The following is a 21990-nucleotide window of genomic DNA, read 5'->3' as shown; positions in this document are numbered from 1 at the left end:
TGACGTGGGGCACTTGACCGCAGTTTTGCCTTGTCTCTCCGCTGGTGTGATGGTGCTGGTGTACTCGCTTCAGCTCATCTTTACTCTGTTACTTTTTTTCTCATCTGTTGATTGGTAATACAGAACCAGCCAGTAAAGTGGTTGTGAAAGTTATCGGTAAAGGTGACCATAGACATTTTAAATATTATTGATATGCTTCCCAGGTAAATTAGGGGTGCTTTTCCAGACATGTTGCACTAATTTGGCTGGCTGTTTGTCAGCATGCTCAGAGTTCATTGTAAATCTCAGGTACTTATTTACTCTTATTTAATCTCAAATGCTCATTAGAGTTGTAGCATAGTAATTACATAAATATTTAGTGACAGATAGCAATGCTTTGAAAAAGACCTGAAAATGTGTCAGTCACTTGAAGCTCTTCAGCAGATTTTTAGGCTGTTTTATATTAGTGCAAATCTGTGTCAAATATTGTATAAAGGCTTCTGTGTTAATTATTAACATGTTCTTTGGCACAATGCTCTGATCAGATTCATTTGTTTTTGGAAAGATTAATAATTGCAAATTTAAATAGGTGTAAATGATAATCGGAGTGAACTGTTTTTATGAATTGTTTCCTCGGGAGCAGCTTTTATCCAATGTTCAAATTTAGAATGTATTTTCCTCTCTTCTTTTAGTATATGTATGTATAAACTAATTTCACTATCCATTGTTCAGTTCCGAATTTAATCAGGGATGCTAACGTGCTCTGCAGGTTGTTTCTGGCTTTGTACCAGAATTTTGTTGGCATTATCTTTTATTTACTAGCATTAAAACACAACTAATTGAAAGAATAAAAAAAGAATATATTGATAAGCAACTGATTGTTAGAAATTAACTTTTTTTAGAGAGTTCTAATAATTGAACATTAGTGACAAGCGATATTATTCCAGAATGTTTGACTAGAAATAATTAATGTTGGGGTTTTATCTCTGCTGGTCAAACATCTGATTTATATCATCTGTTGATCTGTAAAAATTTCTCATCTGTCACTTTTTCAAGGTGGTTCTTACAATAAGGGATGGAAGCTTATACTTTTAAAAACAATGTTTTAGGACAATAATATTTTGTATGAGTATTTTTTATATTCCAAAAATAATTCTAAGAATGTTTTTCCCTTAATTTTTTTTTTTCTGAAGGTACAGTGGGATCGAATCTTAAAAGTCAGACAACAAAATTACATTAGAGCAAGTGCTGTATCTATCTTTGCTTCAAAAAAAAAGGGGGGGACAGGTTAATTTATTGCAAATCTCTTGACTGATGTTTGATATTTTGTTCTCAGAGTCAGTAGTTTGCAGGAAGATAAAAATGTATCATATGCAGCAAATTCTAATGAGTGTTTCCTAAATTAATCATTTTTGGTTCACCTTTTCATTTATTCATTTTGTACTGCAGGTTGAACTTCAGTTTCAGTTAAATCGCTTACCCCTCTGTGAAATGCATTATGCCTTGGACAGGATCAAGGACAACAGTATTTTGTTTCCAGATGTCAGCATGACTCCCACCATACCCTGGAGTCCCAACAGGTACAAGAATACAAACACTTTAATATCAAAGATTGTATGGTAATGCAGTACTGAATTTCTCATAACAGATGGCTGAAATCTGCCCTAGAACAAGAAACATGCCTTGCTCCTCATTAATGGTGAGGATGGTTCAGAGAAGGGAGTGAAAGTGTTCTAAATAAAACAAGAAAACTGATCCTCTGAGGACAAGAATTTGTTGATTTGTTTTCCCCGTGGTTGAGCAGTGGTTTTATAGGCATTACTGTTGTATTGTAGCTGTAGAAACTGCTGTTGTTATTTACTCTTCTGCTGTTCTTCACTGAAAATATGCATGATACTTTGTAGGAATGTAAATACCAGTTACAAGGAGTTTGCTGTGCAGGATCTCAAGTGTGCAGACTCCTATTTGCAAGGAGCGATCCATTAGTACTTTTTGAGTTGGATGCAATGAGCCCAAATTTGGACATACCACTGAGGGGAATGACTAGGAAAAGTATGGGAGTGAGTCTTGGAAGGACCAGCATTGCGCTTGCGAGCACTCCTGAGATTCTTTGTTTACATGTCTTACAGTTTCCTATGTGAAATTAAAAATTCCCTTTAAGGGAACTTAAGGGTGATGCAGTGAAAATAGTTTGTCTCGAAGAGGAAACTTAGGGAAGAGAAATGTGAGGCTGTGTTGCTCGGGGAATATGGTCAGTATTCTTGCTGCATAGGGAAGGATAAAAGAGGCATGAGGTTTCTGTACTTAGAAACCAGGGAAATGAGAGGTATGTGGAACTGATAGCCTGTACAGCATGCGAGGAGTCGTGTGGTGTCTTGAAGGTGAGAATTAAGATTGTGATTGTGATGCAGTACAAATCAGAAGATAGCTAAAGGATCTCGCCAGAAACCTGAGACAGTGAGATAATGTAAGACAAAAATTACTGGAAAAATTTTAGTTTGTCTTTGGAAGTGTAGGAAGAGCAGAGACAGTAAAAGGGTGGGAGCAGTGTTCTGGGTGGGGATGATTGCTGCAGGCATCAAAGCTTTGACAGTACGGGCAGAAAGGAGGGGATAGGTTTTGCATAGAGTTATACTGCAGAGCTAATGGAGGTCAGTGACAATCTGTTCACTGACTTAGTTAAGTTTTGAGTGAATCTTATGAGGCAATAGTGTTTAAGAATAGTTTGGAATTAAGCAGTGATTTCAATAAAAAGGTAAGTACGCTAGAACTTTATCTTCTCTGTTTTATGTCAGGAAATTTATGTTTACAGAAATTTACATATCGATTGTAGCTAATAAAATTAATTTCTATAATGTTTTATATTTTTAGATACATAAATTATACATATATAAATGGTTGTAGTTCAGTTCAAGTCAGTGTAATAAGCATGGGTTTTTTTCCCATCTGGTGGCTTGGTTTGCCCTACCTTGAGAATCAGTACTTCTGACTGACTCAAAACTCTCTTTCCCTGTTTTCCTTCTAGTTTTGTTTTATGTCCCTAATACTTTCCAGTATTTCTTAGTCTCCTGCCAGCTTGTTGTTCATAGCTGTCTTAAAAGTTAGGAGTTCAGTCAATTCCCTCTTGATTTTACTCCCTGTTGCTAACTACCACTGAATAGAAACTTTCCCAGTCTGTAAGAAGCGTAGTGCTTGTACCAAAGCAGATCACATTACTGAAGTATGGCCATATGTGCAGCAGTGACAGGTGTGTTTTACTATGCATGTCTACTTTTAAATCCGTCAGTGGGATTATTAAAAACTGTGTCTACAAATCTTTAACCTCTTATGCTCATTGGAATTTTCTGAAAGCATCGTCCTCTTAATGCTGGTATGACTAGCTGGTTACAGCAAAAATCCCTTTTTTAGACTGCTTTACCATTAGAGGTATGTGCCTTAATGATCTCAAAGCAAAAAGAAGTTTATAGTTAATTGGTAGACATTAGTTTTTTTAATTGTTTTTTAATTTCATCGTAGATAACTTTTACCAAGCCCTGGGGCTGTATAACTGTTGACTTTTAAAGTTGACAATTTAGATAGTGCAGGGAAGAAACATAACTAATGTTACATTCTGCATAGTAACAGCAGAAAATCATTGTATGTCTACTTGCTTTTGTTATCAGGTGATGGTGCAGCATATACTTTTCTAAAATGTGTACTATGCAGGTTAATTATTGTTAGATGAGATAATGTAAATTAAGAACCAGTTAGATTCCTTTTGGTGGAAAAAACCCTGAACAAACAAAACTAACCTGATTTATTGCAAATATTACCAAATTTTTGTGATTAAAGCATGTGATAGTTTTGCTAGATTTGTTGATTTGTGTCAATACAGTAGCATGTAGGCTCTTTAATTTCTTTAACGCTTTTAAAATCTTACCTCATTTAATTTCTGACTGACAGTGGATTGTCACAGCTTCTAGTTTTAAACTCTGTTCCCTCCTTTTGTACAGACAATGGGATGAGCAGTTGGACCCTCGACTAAATGCTAAGCAGAAAGAGGCTGTTCTGGCTATCACTACTCCACTTTCAATACAACTGCCTCCTGTTCTTATCATCGGTCCCTATGGGACAGGAAAAACGTTCACTCTGGCTCAGGCAGTCAAGCACATACTTCAACAACAGGATACTAGGTGAGATGGGGCACTAAATATAGAGCAATACTTGATTAGCAGAGAAGGTGTAATTGTTTACTTAAAGTCAAGTGAAAGGTAGAAATACAGAGTTTCCATCCAGCTTAAAAACAAACAAAACCCAAACCCTCCGTCATTGTTTTGAATGATAAAGTAATTTTATAGTGTTAGCCTGTATTTTCCATTTAGATCAAAACTAATTAAAATTGATGATATGTAGAAGGACTGTGATTTGCTCGACATGGAAAGTTTTGCAGTATGCTAGATAATAAAAGCTGTTCCTTACTTAAAATCAAGTCTAGATTAATAATCACAAAATAACTACTGAAAAACTGTTTGAACTTTAAATCTTTTCATAACTGAAGGATTTGAGTTAAAGGGCTGAATCATGCAAACTACAGTAGGTTAGTGACTAGTTTCATTAAGACAAATGTGCAGGAAGATGGCCACTGTTTCCTTTTTTTTGTATTCTACTGCTTTGAATTGTTTTCTGTTTCTTCATTGCTTTTTTATTTGCACCATTTATTCCAGCAGGATTCTCATTTGCACCCATTCTAATAGTGCTGCTGATCTCTACATAAAGGATTATTTACATCCATATGTAGAAGCAGGCAATCCCCAGGCAAGACCTCTCAGGTATTTTTTTAAGGATTATTATGTATCTATAAAATACTATTCTTAAGAAAAGGTGTCTATAAAAAAGGTTAAAGAACTTTTAAAACATAAAAGCATATTGGCGTTACGAGCAGTGCTTTTAAAAACATAGACTAAAAGGAATGTGAAACATGGTCAACATAATTTTTGGTCATTTGTTAAATAAAAATAAAGACATCCTTTTTTAAGCTTTTATTATTCTATTGATAAATGTGTCTTTCCTAATGAGCAAACTTTTGATATGCTCCTCTAAAAGCTACTATGATAAAATAAAATGAACTTTAATTGTATTTTAATTTGAGAAAATTTTGACTCACACTTATAATGATAATTTGGAAACTGGGGTTACCCACCTGGCTTTTTGAAGAAAAATTTTGATGTCATAGAAGCTACATATTTAGAGAATCATGTGAAAATAGTTTGGCCTTTTCTGATAAGTCAGTCTGAAGTCATTGTATATGTGATAAATGTACTTACCATGGGTATTTTTGGGAAATTAGTTAAGGGAAAAAAATGAAGAAGAGGTGGAAACTTTAAGAGCAAGGAGGGTAAACTTGCACAGAAATTGTTAAGGAGGATTTATTTATGGGCAGAAACCCGCTCCTGGGAATATTTTGTGCGGTAATCACAATATATACTGTATGCTGCTAGCTTGGTATATATTTTTTAAATTATGGGCATCATTTTCTGAATGCCAGTCTGTGAGTTTATTATACTACTAAGAAAATGACTGTATGTATGCTTGCTAGCTATTAAAAGCCATCCTGGATTTGTATTTTATGCAATGTCAGTAAAGCCAATGAAGTTATGTGAAAGGGCTAGATTTACAACAGGTGTAAATTCTCTTAGGTTTGCTGGCTTTAGTTGCCATGTGACACTTTACAGACACTGAGGATCTGGCCAAGGAAAAGGCGGCAGCTTATTTTTGAAAAGTTACCTTTGATCTGGTTATATTTTAACACAGATTGTCTTAAGGTGATTTGTAAAGCACTTTGTGATGAAAAGCATTATAGTGTCTTAATTTTGTGGTGGGAAAAAATGTGTGTAACTGACACTTTCAGGAATATTGAAGTATGAATTAACAGAGCAAGGAGTCAAAGTTAAATACAGTTTTGTTGTTGTTGCCAGGCTTTTGCTATCTTGTTTTATGTGCTGTATTCCACTACATAGTCCAGTCTCAGAAATACTTTGGAAAAACATACATAAACAAAAGTGGTATTTTTCTTATGGTTAAACTATTTGCAAGAAAACTACAGCATATAAGTTAAACGTCACTGAATGTTTGAATTTTAGTATAATTGTCATAGTATTTGTTATGAAGCCTTCAGAAAGTGCTACTGTAGATTGTTTGATGTTGTTCAAATAGTCATGATAGCTCTATAAAAAGTTAAAGCTTTAGAAAATGGAGGCACCCCTGGAATTGCGTATATGTATTTATGGATCCACAAGTATGTATTTTTTCAAATAAAAAATAGTACACGTAATTGAGAAGCATATGTTGTTTGAAAGCTAATTGCATGGTGACCTGATCTGGCAGGAGTTAAAGGGTCAGTTTATCTGAACTGAAAGCTGGAGCTGAGACTCCTAGCATAAAATTAATTACGGATCTCTTACCTTTCTTATTGACTGCTGTCAGGATATATTTTCAAATTAAAATCATTACTGTTAAACAGGGTGCTCTGAGCCTCTTGCAGTATTTTAAAGGAAACACCAAGTGGAGTAGAAGCAGTTAATTATCAAAGCTGGACGTGCCACTTGCAGAGTTTGATGTGTTTCTAGATGGCTGAACGGTTTACTTCAGATTTTTTTTTTCCTTATTTACTCTGCAAGTGATGAGTTGGCTGAATAGTATCCTTGCTAAAAATGTTACCATAGCTTAGTGGGGAGCACCATAATATTTATGTTGTTTTAAAAAAAGGAAAGCTTAATTATTAAACATTGACTGAGAACTGCGTAAATATTTCTGTAAGTTTCTGTGGGTAAGACGTACACTAAATAAATTATCCTGTCAATGGTGTGACATAAAAGTCTGAAGTGTAGATTTTGGGGGTTTTTTTGTTTAAATATCATGTTATAAATAATATCTTTCCTAACAAAATAACTGTCTGTGCCCTTTGGAAAATGCAGAGTCAGAATGAACACTGAGAATTTATGTTGAGTCTAAGTTTTGTACCTAAATAAAATACCAATGAAGCCTGAAGGCCAAATTCTCATAGTCCTGATGCCCATAAACAAATTCGTACCCAGAAAAAAAAAAAAAGCCCCTGGGTTTGATTCAACTGTGTTAGGGGTGCACTCCAAAACCTGACTCGTACTGAAGAAACTTGGCATTGAAACAATTTTGTTATACTTACGTAAATTAATGCAGAAGCATTTCTGAAAGACAAAAACCCAACGCTAACCTACAGTTGGGAGGAAAGAGCCTTCAATTAAGTGTTTCTGTTAGGTGCCAAGACACTTGATTTTAAGTGTGGAGAAGCAGGCACCTTTAGACTGTGAGTCAGAGCCATAAGAGGTAGTAATTGGCTCCCAATTTGTGTACCCTTTTACTCTGTGGATGTGCTTATCTCTCTCCATCAACTGGTAGAGCCTTCAGGAGGTAGGCTGCTGAGGTAGGCTCTGTAGCTAGGTACTTCCTTATCACCAGTCTCCTAAAAACTCCAGTCAAGAACTAGGAAGCAGATAGCAGCGGTTTCTCTGTATGCTTCTGGACATACAGTGATTGATGTATCTGCTGTTATTTTAACATTACTATTATTTTATTGGCATATTTCAAATTTAGTTGTATCCATATGCTGGCTTTGTATGTAACACTAGGGGAAAAGGAAGGAGATTGATACTGCTTTTATCTGCATTTTTAATACTTTTATTTATTCCTAAACATGTTATTGCTGACTGTCAGTTCAGCAGTGTCAAAATAAGTTGATTCTGTTTAAAATATCTCCGTTGAAACCTCTCCAGTTCATTTTTTAAATATTTTGATCATAACATACATACGTAAGTACTGCATGTGGCCTGTAACCAGGTAGCTTTAGTATGTGGCTGCTAGCTACTGGACATACCCAGACTATAAAAATGAGTTGGAGCAAACCAGAGTTTAAATTAAGAAAAACAAAGCCCCAAACAAAAATCCAACAGGTTTCAAAGGACCATTACCCTTTTTTCCAAATTGCCTGGAGTAAAGTTCTCGTACTGGAAATGATATTAATTTCTCTTCCCAAATGTTAGTTTGTAAAATAAATGCCTCTTTAGCCAATTACTTTTTTTTTCTTGAAACTCTAGCTTCTATCTTATGCCATCCTCAAAGGAAGATTGATTAAAAAAGTTAACTTTCAGGTTGTAAGACAGGTTTTTCACATGATTTCTGCATCCTGAGGAACATACTTGTTTGTGAGAGTGAGCCTCTCTTTGGAGGTGGATCAAAAGAAATGGAAAAGGGAAATCAGGTGCTTTTAAAGTTTTCTTTAGGCTTCTTGGGATTACTTAGGTTGGCTTTTTTTGGGGGGGGGGTTTGGCTGGGGGTTTTTTTTTGTGTGTTCGTTTGGGGTTTGTTTTTTTTTTTTTACAGTCTTTTAACACAGGCATGAAATCAGACTGCTAGATTCTTTTTTTCCTCTAAGCATCTGTGTTCTTTTTGCTTGAGGGATTTCAGGTGAGAAATAGCTGTACAAAGTCTGAGGAGCTGGGATTGGAGTATATCCAAGAAGAGTTCTTTGGAGCACAGCCTGAAGGGAGGGAGAATTCTGGCCTCTTTATCACAAACTGGGAGGAGTTAGTGTTTTCCAGTTCAGAACAGGGAAAAGAAGTTTTGGAGAACTTAAGTTTAGTCCCCCTTAACTCTTTGTGGTAAGGAGTGGTGAGAAGAAGTCACTTTTGTAGGACAGGAGTGCAAATGAAACTAGCCTCCCTCAGAGGTTCTAACTCTAGATTCCCCCTTTAATAACTTTTAGAAGTGTATTTTAAGCAATTTAGGAGCAATCCCAGCCTGAAACATGAACAAGGAAATGATTGTGAATCTTACTGACTGATATAAATTCACTACTTTTTGCAAATAGTCTGTTGTACAAATTGATACTTGGATGGAAATTTATCAGTGGAGGTGAAACGTGGAAGATTAAGAAATACTCAATTTGGCTAACATTTAATAGAAATATTTGGGCAAAAGTCTTTTTTGACGTAATGGAGAGTTGATGGAAACACAGGTAGATTAACTGGCAGCTTGTTCTGTTCTTTGGCTCATTGTCTGGAGGTCCACAGAAATGAAGGCTTTTGTTGTAGATAGCCAGATGCCACATTTAGAAATAAAGGTGATAGGATTTTCCATGTGAAATGCAGTTTCTGTGCATGTTAACTGAGCATTAGTAAGTACAGTGGATATATTCAATGCTTCTGTTTGCAGAAGAGTGAGTCCCTAATCTATAATCTTCGGGGATTTCCATTTCAATGTGGTTGTCTATGTATTTGCTATGTAATGCCCATAATTTGGGTAAACGTTAGCCTTTAAGACTTTAATTTCTCCAGAATTAAAGTCTTGATGTGAGGCACATATTGTGAGAAAATGCACTCTCACGTGAGCTATGGCTAGATTTTGGGTTTGTAGCTGCAGTTTTTGCTCATCTTTGTACCTATAGCTATGCACACTAATAGAATGTGTTGCAGGTACCAGTGAATGTTTTGATTAGTGACTGCCCAACTCTGCTGGCGTTCAGGTACTTTGCTTATGCAAGTACTATGATTAGAAGGTTAGTTGCCTGTTTAATCAGAAGTTAAGGGTATGTTGCAGGGTGAAACGTTACGGTTTGTGTGAAGCTGACAAATCCTGTTTTTGTAATGGATTCCTCTAGCTTTAAGAAAAAAAAAACTTAGTAATGAAATTACAGGAGATATTAGCCTAAATTGCACCTGAGAGAGAAATCCCTTCTTCAGTGTGGCTTGGTTATATCACGACATTTTCAAGGAGTCACACCTGTCAGGTGTTTTTATGCCAGTGGTGAATAATAGCTCTGGGATACCTTTTTGATCTCACATCAAAATAGAAGAAATTAATGGGTAAGCAGCAATGCAGTTTGAAATGCTGTCAGCCAATCTGTGAGTCACACATAGTTGAATTTTTGTAATAAAAGACAGTGCATGGTATAATAATGTCTAATAACCATAATATTTTGCATTTCAATAGCACCTTTCATCCAAGAATCTCAAAGTGCTTTACAAACATAAACTCACAATAAACTCATTAATCCTCACAGTATTCCTGGGAGATGGTAGGTAAGTATTACCCTCAGTTGAGATTGAGAAACTGAATCATATAAAATGTGAGTGGCTGGAGTACATAGAGCAGGGGTTATCTTGCTCCTACCTTAGTCTAGCTCTTAGGCTGTGACTTGGTGTTGTTACATTGATGTAATAACAGTTTATCAAATAAAGCTTATTATTTTGATGGGTGATAAGAAATAAATATATTGAGGTAACATTAGAAGGTTCTTGTTCCAAGAATGACTCAGGAGTCTGTTGTTTGCTCCTGCGCTGAACCCAGTTCTTACCTGGAGTTATTTTGGTCACCAAGTGTCAGTTTTGGTTGTTGGCGGTGTCAAATTCAAAGACATTCAGAATATTGCAGTGCGTTTGCACCTCTTTGCATTTCATTGTGTGCTTATTGCCCAAAATGGACACTGTATTTTTCACAAACCAAATTTATTATAATCCTAATAATTGTTTCTCTCACATTACATGGAACTGAGCTGTAACTTTCGAACGTGGGTGGACATGTGATATCCAAAGTCCAGCCAGTGCAATCATGTTTTGCACTTAGGTGCATAATTACACTTTTCCAAATATTTTATTAATGATTTGAGATTTGTAATATGGGCACAGGAGAAATTAATCAGAAGAAAATAAATAATGAATAGATAAACCAAACAGCATTAAATCCCATATTTAGAACTGAAATTAGTTTAAATCATTTCATCTTAATTTGCTTTGGAAATAAATTAAAATAACTTTAATTCTAAATACTAATATCTGTACAGTAGTTTCCTGTAGTTTAAAGGCTCCACTTTAGATTCAGAGTTCTTACTTGGTACAGATTATGTTTTTGAGGAACACCCCATAGAGAAGCTCTGTGACATCTTTACGCAGATACTCAGCTGGTATGGTTTGGTACCTTTCTGTAAACCTCCCTGGAGTTATTCGTACTCTTTTTCTGGGGTGTAATCTTTGTCTCTTCCCTGTTCCTCTTCTCTGGCCGTAACATTTCATCACTTTTTAAGAAAAATTCATCATTGATCTCATGATATGGTGATTTTAAAGCTATCTTGTGTGTCATGGAAAGATACCTGAAGTGCAGTGCTTTGCTGACAAGGTCCTGATATTTTAAACTCTAGCCATCCTTTCTGGTACTGTTTTCTCATTCTTTTATACAGTGTATCATTATGGCCTTGCATGAAAAAAAGATAAATATACTTCCTGTTTGGTTCTGAGAACTCAGAGGACATACAGTATGTGTAAAAGGAAGTACAGGATTTTATTAATGTCTTTTGAATTTTTTTTAAAAGATCCTATGGCTGCAGTTGATGAAGTGTGCAGACCTCTGCAGGTCTGTCAGTTCCAAGACCATGGACTATATTTATATTTTAGCTGAGGAAATATTTCTTTAAAATGAATTTACTGATAGTTTAAAATGAAATAGACGTTGATGTGAGGGTCACAGAACTTAAACATATGAACAATTTACAGATACCCATATGTGAATTAATCCTTGATAACTGTTCATGTGCGTAGTATTGCAATGCAGCAAATAATGGAATGTAAATCCAAGCCATTTTAGTATATTTTAGCATGTAATTCTGCATAGTTGTGATGTTTTACTTCCTGAAGATTATGTTATTTACCAGAAAACAGAATGTTAGCATTTGAAATATTAGGCTGTCATTCATTTCAAACTATATAGAAAATAAGTCCCCTTTTTCCTTTCTAGGGTATACTTCAGAAATCGCTGGGTAAAGACTGTCCACCCAGTTGTGCATCAGTACTGTTTGATTTCAAGCACACATTCCACCTTTCAGATGCCACAGAAAGAAGACATTCTTAAGCAACGAGTAGTAGTTGTTACTTTAAATACATCACAGTATCTATGTCAACTGGATCTTGAACCAGGTAAGATAATTTCTAAACAAGGACTGTCCAGGCTTGAGAATTATCTTCCTCTTACCAGTGTCAGTTCCTTACCCAATTCTTTGAACTGTTAAAAGATAAAGTAATCAATGATCATCCTAAAATGGTCGTCTTTTTTATTTTAATGAATAAATGTGTATTACAAACCTATAAACTAGTGGCATTCAGATTAACCTTTTGTTTATTCTGTTTTTTTCCTTATTAAAAAAAAAATAAAGAAGCAGTGCTATCTGTGATCTGGTGTTTCTGAGATCCAAGAGGGAAAATTCTGTTAGGGATTCTGACTTTGTATATTATGCTCATTAAGGTCATTACTCAGTGGAGCATGTAAACATAAATACACATGGAGAGCTTTTTTTCTTGTTTTGTGAATTGTTTAGCTTTGCAAACAACTCCCACATGTACAAACCCATGCTATGTTAGGGTGATCTTCTAGGGTCGTTTTCTAAACTGAAATATATGAAACTGATTTTTTGGGGGGCAGAGGCTGCTTATTGTTTATTGTTTTCTTGATCTCCAAATGAAACCTATCTACTTTTTGGAGAATGTGGAATTTCTTTGCAGAAGTTTTTACCACTAATTTTTTATGGCTACGTTTAGGCATTTGTTGCAATAGAGAAAACTAATATGGAATTTATGGTAAATATTTTCAGGTCTTTAGGTGGAACTAATTGCTTTGTTTGGCAGTGAGCTGTGTACAGTCATGCCATAGTAATGTGTGCGGCTGTATGAAATTCCTGGTTTTGGAATAATATTGCTACATTTTTATTAATATATATCAATGTATGAAAACACTTCTGTACCTATCTTGAATTTACATTTCATAAAATATAAATGTACTGTGGCCCAGTTTTTTTTCAAGTGCATGTTATCCAGTGCATAGACGCACCCCCAAACAAACCTTTTGGTCCAATATTATCATAAGATTGAATTTAAATTTCCCTTCAGCTTCTGTTCCTTTTTCCCCCCTGACATTCCTTAAAGCCCATAACCAGCAAAGTGCTCAGGTATGTGTGCAATTTTAATGGGAACTTTAGTATATAAAATAGTTAATAGGACTCGAGTACATGAGGAAATCCTTTTCATTGCATTGTCCAAGGCTCTTCGAGCCTTACAGTGATGAAAAGATTTTCAGATTTGAGAAACCTGCTGAGGGAGGTCTGCCAAGAGACATTTCCTCTTGGTGTAAGGAGAGCTCAGATAAAGCACTTGTTTAACTTCACATGTATCAGAAGAAAGAAGCAGATCTGTGGGCTACTGCTAATGTCACTGGTGATCAGTTAGCCACTGTTGGTCATTTGCTGGGTTTGAAAATCGTTTGTGTGGTTTCTGGTAGTTGCTAGAAATTAACTTGTGTAAGCCATGCTGATTTTTTTTTTTCTAGTTTTGGTTACTATCAGAATACAGAACTTTCAGTACAATTTCTTGTATTGTTATCACTGTTTATTTTATCATATTTCAGGTTTCATTTAGTTGCTGATATCTCTGTTTTACAGGGTTTTTTACACACATTCTGTTAGATGAAGCTGCGCAAGCTATGGAGTGCGAAACTATCATGCCTCTAGCATTAGCTAATAAAAACACAAGAATTGTCTTGGCTGGAGACCATATGCAGGTAAGAGCTATAGAATTTTTGAATGTAAAGTGTGTATATATCATATTTGTATTTATATATTTAAGGTATTTATCTGCTCCAAATTTATGGTACATGAAAGCCTCATAATCTAACGTAGACTCACAGTATTTCTGCTAAATGAGAATATACTATTGTCTGCGTTTTACAGTAAGGGAATTCAGGCACAAAGCATGCAACTGGTCCAAGGTTACGTAGGAAATCTGTGATAGCACAGACTTGTGCCCGCTCAACCACTGGACTATATGCAAGTAAAATTTCATTTTTAAAGAGGGAGATGCATAAATTATACCGTTCATCTAATAGATGGAGAAGCCCAGGAAAAGTCAAGGGATGTTATTTGCCTAAGATATGGGGATAGTTATTATTACAGTCAGGGTATGAGTTTCTCCTACTTTTTATGATTGGTATTCGCTCTTGATTTCTGGAAGACTTAAAGAATTTGGAGAATGTGTATTATGATTTAGACAACTTTTAATTTTATTTGAGGCATCATAATCTGGTATGGATTCGAACAAGTAAGAAGTAGGAAATGGAAACTAACCAGTGCCTTGATGTTACTGCTATGTGTCTAGGAATTGCTTGGTTTAAAGAGTTTAGAAGAGTTTAAAACACTGATTATGCCTGTCATTTTGCAGCCTGTAGGCATGAGAAAGCATGCTTGGAAAAGTCAACTTTACTTGCTTTGTTGATGTAGGCCAGATTTGTTTTTGTAGGTTTGCCTTTAATTCTCTTGACATTTCACAATAGCAATAGAGTGGATCTTTTCTTTGGTATAGTAATAAACTTAGAGGAGTAATGTTTCTACCTATGATTTAATACTACTAGATCATTTCAAGTCATTGTCATAGTAATCCCAAGGACTGGGATAGTGCTTTTTAAATACAGATCTCAAAAATGCTGTTCAGGAAATTGGAATTCCTACCACTTCAGGCTAGATCACATCAGCCCAGCTGAATGGCCGGAGTCATGGGTTAGCCTGTGTGTCTCAGGCTACGTGCATAACGAGCTGTCCTGTAGTTCAGGTTCTCACAGAAGCTACTCTATGAGGTTCCAGTATTTAAATTTCTAAAACTAGTATTTATCTGAAGTGAAACTCAGACTCAGAATCTGAATCATACGTATTCAGAATGACAAAATACATTGGCTTAACTTCTACATTTTAAAATTCTATTGTGAAAATCTTTTTTCATCATCTTTCATTCTATTTTTCCTGCTGTTGATGTTTTTATGCTTAAACAAGCCCAGTAGTAGTTTAGTGTGATAGAAACTAGGCCACTTGGGTTTTAGTTTTTCCAACAACTTACAATTTTAACTTTTTAAAATTGTGTTACAAATGTCTGTATTTTCTGAGCTGTACTATTTGTGGTAGTAACTGAACTGTAAATTGCTTATCAGAGTAATTGTGTAATGTCATTCAAAACACTTTTTTTTTTTAGTCAAACAGCTCTCTACTCTGAGTTGTTCATCTGTGCAAGCCACAAAGAAAAAACAGATATAAGGGCTCTTCTCTCCTCTTTACCTCATTACTGAATGCTTTATTGTTCCTTTAAGAGCATGTTGGTCTTTTGTCACTTTTACAGTAGGAACGGGCATTTCTATGGAATAGCCATGGTATATGTCTTCCAACTATGAATGTACAGTAAAAATAAGGTTTCACTTTTGTTTTGATGCAAAATACATATATTGGGAGCATGAAATTCCAAGTCCACATATTCAGTTACATTTTCTTTGTGTGTGTGTGTCTATTACAGCTCAGTCCTTTTGTCTACAGTGAATTTGCCAGGGAAAGAAACCTTCATGTTTCATTGCTTGATCGGCTCTATGAGCACTACCCTGCAGAATTTCCATGCAGGATCTTGCTGTGTGAGAACTATCGCTCCCATGAAGCTATCATCAAGTAGGTGTGAACTTTTTCACTGTATCATGCTTTTCTTTGACTGATGTGAGCAAACAACACAACTCCGTGCCAAGCACAGTGGAATGGAGAGAGAAGCACTATGTGTTTCTGTAATGAAATCTTAATTGTTTCAGAGTTAATTAGTAGAGTAATTCTTTGTTACAAGGTTGAAATTCGGTCTCCAGATGCCAGGGATTCAGTTAGGCAGTTGCATTACAGACCCCTCATTCAGGTGGGGATGCTTTGGCCGTGAAAGATGAGCTAACTTTCCCTTCTTAACTGCTCTGCTGTATATTACATAGGGTCTGTGTTTCTTTGAACTGTTTCAGAATTTTAGAATTACTGGGGTGGATTATCTTGGAATGGTAAGCTATGTACAATGTAAGGAATGTATGGATGTGCAAGTATGAACAGAAAAAAAGTAGGTCACATTTTGGGCATGTTTCTTTCCTGTTGTTGTCTTTTATTGCTTCTTTCAAGACACATTAATCAGTGGGTTTGCATTTTTATGCTATGATAAACTAATGGCTGCTAGTATAATGAGCTCATCCATGAGCTGTGCTAGAAAGAATAAGTGCAATCATGGGGAAAAATGCTAAAGTTTAAATCCTGGCTCAAATATGTACTGAGGAATACTATGTTGGTATCCAGTCATACTAATTAGGTTATCACTGTGTTCAAAGCAAAAGCAGAAATGTTTAAGTGCTCTGGGAAATCAAAAGTGAGAATGTAACATATTTTATTACATAGCTAGATCTGTCTTCATTTTATGGACTTTGTAATTATAGACTGAGTGATGCTAAATTTCTTACATATTTCTTGAAATTGTAAGTTCAAAATGAGAGAGAATCTGAAAAGGAAGGGATCGTTTCAGCTTTTGGTAGAGATCACTTCCATGAAATTTGACTCAGAAATATCGTGAAAATTCACTTTAGCAGTTGGAGTTCAGACACTGAGTTCCACTGTGATCAACACCAAGATGAGGATTACAGAAATACCAGTGGGGCTAGTCGGCTGTCTGGTGAAAGTCCAGTGTGCCTAATTCCACTAGAAAAGATTGCGATGTGAAGTGAAACCTGCTAAATACTCTGACGGTGGTCCATTCAGGAGACTGTCTCAAGTCTACTTTTTTTTTTTATAATGTGGAATTTCCCCTGACAAATGGGACCATGGCACTTAAGACAGAAGTAAGTGTAGGAAGATGGTTCATGGTGGGCTCATTAATCATACCTACCTAACTGAAGTAAAGAGAGCAAAAGAAATTAAGGAAAGAACAAGCCATTAGTTCAGCCTGGATTGGAGCTGTAATTGGAAAAAACCAGTCCTTATAGAAAGGGTATTTTATTGTTTAATGAGAACTCATTACCAAGAATTAATTTGCAGAAGAAATTGTTAGTTTTGTTCATTGGCAGTAGTGGATTGCTGCAACTCAATCCACAGAAGAGTTGCATATCTTTCAGGATTGTCCAGCGTGAGCCAGTTCTGGTCAGTAGTGGGCTGCAGTTGTGTGATGATGATTTGGTTGCAGGCTAGTTTCTTTAGCTTTTCTGTGACCAGTTATTTACATCTTAAGCTACAATAGTTGGAAGCCTGGAAGAACTTGGTGGGCCTACTGACTGCACAGTCTCCTGCTTTTGTTGTCTTCATGTCAGGCTGCATTCATGTTACTGCATCCGCAGAGCTATATCCGAAGAACATTAAGGTTGGAGGTTGAGCATTCAAAATTATAGCAGAATTCACTAATTAATGAAAGCCAGTACATTAGTTTAGCTCTACTGTGCATGCAATAGTATACAGAACTTACAGTACTACCGATAGTAACCTGCAGTCTCTTCTTGCTGGCTTTTTGTCTTCCATTCAATTTGCCTTCTTCCCTCCTGCTTTTCACCATGAAAGTAGTTCTTGCCTCATTTCTTTTTCAGTCAGCCAGCTTCTGTAATGCCTGTTTGTTCTGGTTATGTTTCTGATGACTAGCAACATAGATTGGTCTGGAGTAGAAGTCACGGAAGAAAAGCTTGCTTGGAAGCTGAATGCTTGGCCTGCATTGTGCTCAGTACATGTGACATCTCTAGTGACTTTATCTTCCAAGTTCAACAACTTTGAACTGATGTAAGCAGGCTCATTGTCCAGCAAACCTGGGGAATAACCAGTCCCAAACAGCAAGCGTTCCTTTTGCCCAGTTTCAAGCTAGCAGATCTTCTGAGTAAAACATGAGTGAGAATGTTAGTAACTCTGTCAAGCTTTAGATTAGAAGAAAATATTGCCTTTGTAGAAAAAGTGTTGGAAAAGCATATTTTTAGTGCCTTCTGCTCCATCTGTAGTATGGAAATATCAGTTCAGAGAAATCATTTGAAGAAGCCGAATATTAATCAGTGGTTCTGTTTTCCTTATGAAGTATTTTGTGATTGCATATTTTATCAGTGAGATTTGCATATTTTATCAGTAAGCTCATATGTAGACTCCACATTTTATTCTGTTTTGCCTTGTTACAGTTATACATCTGAACTGTTCTATGAAGGCAAATTGATGGCAAGTGGAAAGCAACCAGCACACAAAGATTTCTACCCTTTGACTTTCTTCACAGCACGTGGAGAAGATGTGCAGGAAAAAAATAGTACAGCTTTTTACAATAACGCAGAGGTAACTCTTATTTGGCTTTGTTCTTTGTTGTTTTCTTATAGCTCCCATGCCCCCAAATTTTTTTGTTTACGCTCAGTGTAGGTAGAAGACGTAAATTGTCCTTTACTAGGAGAGAGGAACATGGAGTTTGCTAAACAGGAAGTAGTGAACATTGCAATTGTAGTAAACATTTTCACTAATTTATCTTCTTTTTTTCTTTGCAAATTGCAAGCTGCATATAGTGCTCTTGGGCTCATTTTTCAGGATGTCTTTCCTGATAATTTTTGTGACAGTCTGATGGATGTATCTTAGCAACTGAGAGTAATTGCAATTTGAAGTAAAACTTTGATTTCTTTGACTGTTGTAGAAATGTTCCCACTCAGATGAGAGTCCTCTGGAGTAACATTCCATATTTGCTTTAGTACATATAGGATCAGTGTCTAACTGATCACGTGCAGATGAGATTCTTTTTTCGGTGAGAACTTATTCCCAATATGTTTGTTTCACATAGATTTATTTGTATTCTTCAAAAATTACTTTCATTCTCATTCCTTCCCTTGAGTTAAAAAACCCCAAACCCCACAAAACCAACCAAAACCCAAACACCCACCTTACCACCCTCCCCCCTGACTTGGTAATACTTTTTGTAGTGGAAGACACCTTTTTCCAGTCACCTCAAGGTAGGGAGGGGTTGACCCAACTCCTTTTCCTCCCACCAAAAAGATGTCTTAAGAAATATCCTTGACATTTAAAGAAAACCAAAGAAATATCACTCATTTTCTTAAATTTACGAGGAATTTTAACTGAAGTTAGCTTGCAGTTTGGCAGCAGTGTTTGTGATGAAGCACTGCAGAGCTGTGTTTTCTCTTGTTGATCCTGGTGCAGTGCATCTGATGCACAATTTTTAACCTTTTTGTTGTTGTTACGCTGCACTTGTTATGCATTCTTTGAAGTATTAAAATATCTACTTAAATAAGAAACTCCAATGACTTCTGGACACATCACTGAAAAAACTGAAGGCACCTGACTACTTTCATTAATCTACTTGGATCGCTTTGCCATTTAAAACAAGTTGTAAAAAACCTAAAAATATCTTCAGTGGCCAAGTAACTGTCTGAAAATTGTGAGTCATTAATAGCTAAAGGCAGAAATGAAGGACAACAGCTGCTTAAACACCAACAAGGAAAACTGAAATTTGGATGATGAGGGAGGTTTTTGCTGTTTGACCCTTAATGGCCGTTTGCATTGGGGCATCTTTTGGTTCATTGGTGCCTATATTGAGCAGTATTCTGGAAAATACACTTGCCCTTTTTAGTCTTAATTCTAAAATTTCGCTATATGGTGTTAATGCTACATGTTTTCAGAGAAGCTTGTCACAATACCTGCAAAAATTATTTTATTTGTGCTATGGTTTTTATAGACATCAAAGTTTATTCTAGTATCCTCTTGTCAGTAGAACTAGCTTTTAAATACAAGAATTTATGTTGCAAGAAGTTATATTCAGGACTTGCTCAAAAACAGCCACATATTTTAACTGCCCTCTGAAAATCTGAAATTATAAAAAATAAACTATTTGTGACTTTTAAAGAATTGAGAGATCTTTCTTTGCTTTATTAGTTTCCTCCTGATTTTTTTGAAATACCCGAATTGTTCAGTGAACTGTCCCAGTTTAGATTCATTTAAAAAAACCCCAAAAAACCCAAACACAGAATATCAATGTCATATAATCAGATCATAAATGGTAAGAAGTCAACATGAAACAACAGACTTTTAGCAGTTAGGAACTACTGTGCTTTGTACTACTGTACATATCCATTGTAATTTATATAACTTTTCATGTTCCTGAAATGTCCATAAAAGTTCCTAGAATTCCCACTTACCAATTTGAAGAAGAGATAATATAAAAGCTAAGAGCATTGAATTTATTTTTTAACACTCCCTTCCCACAGCCAGAGAAAATGAGATGAATAGGGAAGGGAAGAAAGTTAAGAATCGTTGAGATTCTTGTAGAAAGACTATGTGCCTAGCTTCCATTGAGAGAGTGGGCTTGCATTTGTGATGCTATAGGAAAACTGCATTCACCAATTATTGTGCTTTAAATAGCCGGATAAATATTTATTTAATGACATACTGACAAATATTAAATGAAGTATTGAATGCAGATATTAAAAAACCCAAGCAAACCCACAAACGTCCCATGAGGTTATTCAGAAATGCCTTCTACGGTGCAGTATCTCTGTTCAGCGTGTTGAAACAGAAGCTATGCCTGCTGCATTTTGGCACTGGGTTACTTGAGCCTGTCTCCTCATAGGAGGAGGTTTTCAGTTTTTATTACTCATTAGTCTTCCCAGAGAGCACACTTAATAGTGTTTCATAGAGATGAACTAGCAGTTGATGAATAATCTGAAACTCCTGGTGGTATCCTCTGGAATGGGAAATGATTGTGCTCTGGTATACATAGAGTTATCAAACTCTAATATGACATACATAAAATCCAGAATAAAAATAAAATAATCACTATTTAGGCAATATATTTACTTATGGAAATTAAAGTATGATAAAGGTTCTACTGCACTAGCTACTATGAAGAAAAATCAATCCTCTCAGCTGAAACCAGGACAACTTGACATTTTCATAAGAACAGAAGCATGAAAATTAAGGTTATTAATATAATTTCCCAGCTTGTACTTTAAAGGTGACATTTTTTATGGGCAACTTTTATTTCAAGATTAAAAAAAGGTACTGGATAGCAAATACATTGTTTTAATAGATGATATTTTAGAGGATCACTATAGAATACAACAGTATTATTGCTTGTTCAATAAGGCTATGTAATACTGTGACATGTAAATGTTTTAGAGCTTTAAAATTCAAATTCTCCTTCCATTTCAAAGAATGATCTTCAGTGGAACATACTTTTAAGAATTCTGACTTTCTTTTAAGGTGTTTGAAGTAGTAGAGCGTGTTGAAGAATTAAGAAGAAAATGGCCTGTTGCCTGGGGCAAATTGGACGATGGCAGTATAGGTGTCGTAACACCTTATGCTGATCAAGTGTTCAGGATTCGTGCTGAACTTCGGAAAAAAAGACTGTCTGATGTCAGTGTGGAGAGAGTGCTAAATGTTCAGGGTAAGTAATAGTTCTATCTCTCAAAGATATGCTAAGGAAGTAAAAAATGTGACTGATGTAGTTAAAAGTAAGGCTTACTAAAATAATAAAATGGTCAGCAGAAAAGTAGAGCTGTGATGTAGCCCATAAAAACTGATGTATCAAAATCAAACTAGCAAGTATGCTGATTAGATGTTATTCCAACATTGACTACCAAAGCAATAAACTCATGGATGTGAGATTTATCTTTTTTCAAGATTAAGTTCAAACTTACTTAAAAAATAAATCGATTGAAAAATGTGGAAACTGATAGATTTTTATTGTAAGGGGGAAAAACAGAGTTCCAAATAAAAAGCTGACAAGGCTTTAGCCTCACAATGTTTTACTGACTTTTGCATTTGTATCATAGACTGTAAAAAGGGGACCACAAATTTAGATATTTGTTCTTGGGATCACATTGATAGCAAGAATTTTGTGTAGGCATAGCTTGTTGCTAGGTTGCGCTTTTAGTCAGTAATAAACAAAGGAAGATAATAAAGTAACTGAGTGACAGCGAGTGGTGTGTTCTGTTTTTTCATGGTAGATATTTGTATGTTTGAGAAATTTTAAAATATGAAACAAGAATGTCCAGAATTATGGAGTTTTTTAAGGTAGAATACATCTAAGCCTTGTTATTGGCTGATTGGCAACATTGTAAAGATAATTTGCATTTCAGAAAGTTCTGGAATGATTAAGATCAAGATGAAAAATAAGTTTT

At 35.6% G+C, this 21990-nt stretch overlaps 1 protein-coding gene across 5 annotated transcripts in view; it reads left to right on the top strand.

The window, feature by feature from the left end:
• HELZ (helicase with zinc finger) overlaps positions 1-21990 on the top strand; it is an 89319-nt gene that overhangs the window by 44300 nt on the left and 23029 nt on the right. For 2 of the 5 annotated variants that reach the window (XM_075770604.1, XM_075770601.1), the window contains 8 exons: positions 1429-1559; positions 3972-4151; positions 4686-4787; positions 11779-11957; positions 13472-13590; positions 15363-15508; positions 18001-18148; positions 21071-21254. In XM_075770604.1, the coding sequence (XP_075626719.1) occupies positions 1429-1559; positions 3972-4151; positions 4686-4787; positions 11779-11957; positions 13472-13590; positions 15363-15508; positions 18001-18148; positions 21071-21254 (1189 nt within the window). Of the gene's footprint in view, positions 1-1428; positions 1560-3971; positions 4152-4682; positions 4788-11778; positions 11958-13471; positions 13591-15362; positions 15509-18000; positions 18149-21070; positions 21255-21990 lie in introns of all 5 variants that reach the window. The other 3 variants (XM_075770603.1, XM_075770599.1, XM_075770602.1) reach the window with 2 other exon arrangements.

Source organism: Balearica regulorum, chromosome 18 (assembly GCF_011004875.1).
Source record: "Balearica regulorum gibbericeps isolate bBalReg1 chromosome 18, bBalReg1.pri, whole genome shotgun sequence".
NCBI classification, from domain to species: Eukaryota; Metazoa; Chordata; class Aves; order Gruiformes; family Gruidae; genus Balearica; species Balearica regulorum.
This window is presented reverse-complemented; position numbering and strand designations above follow the sequence as displayed.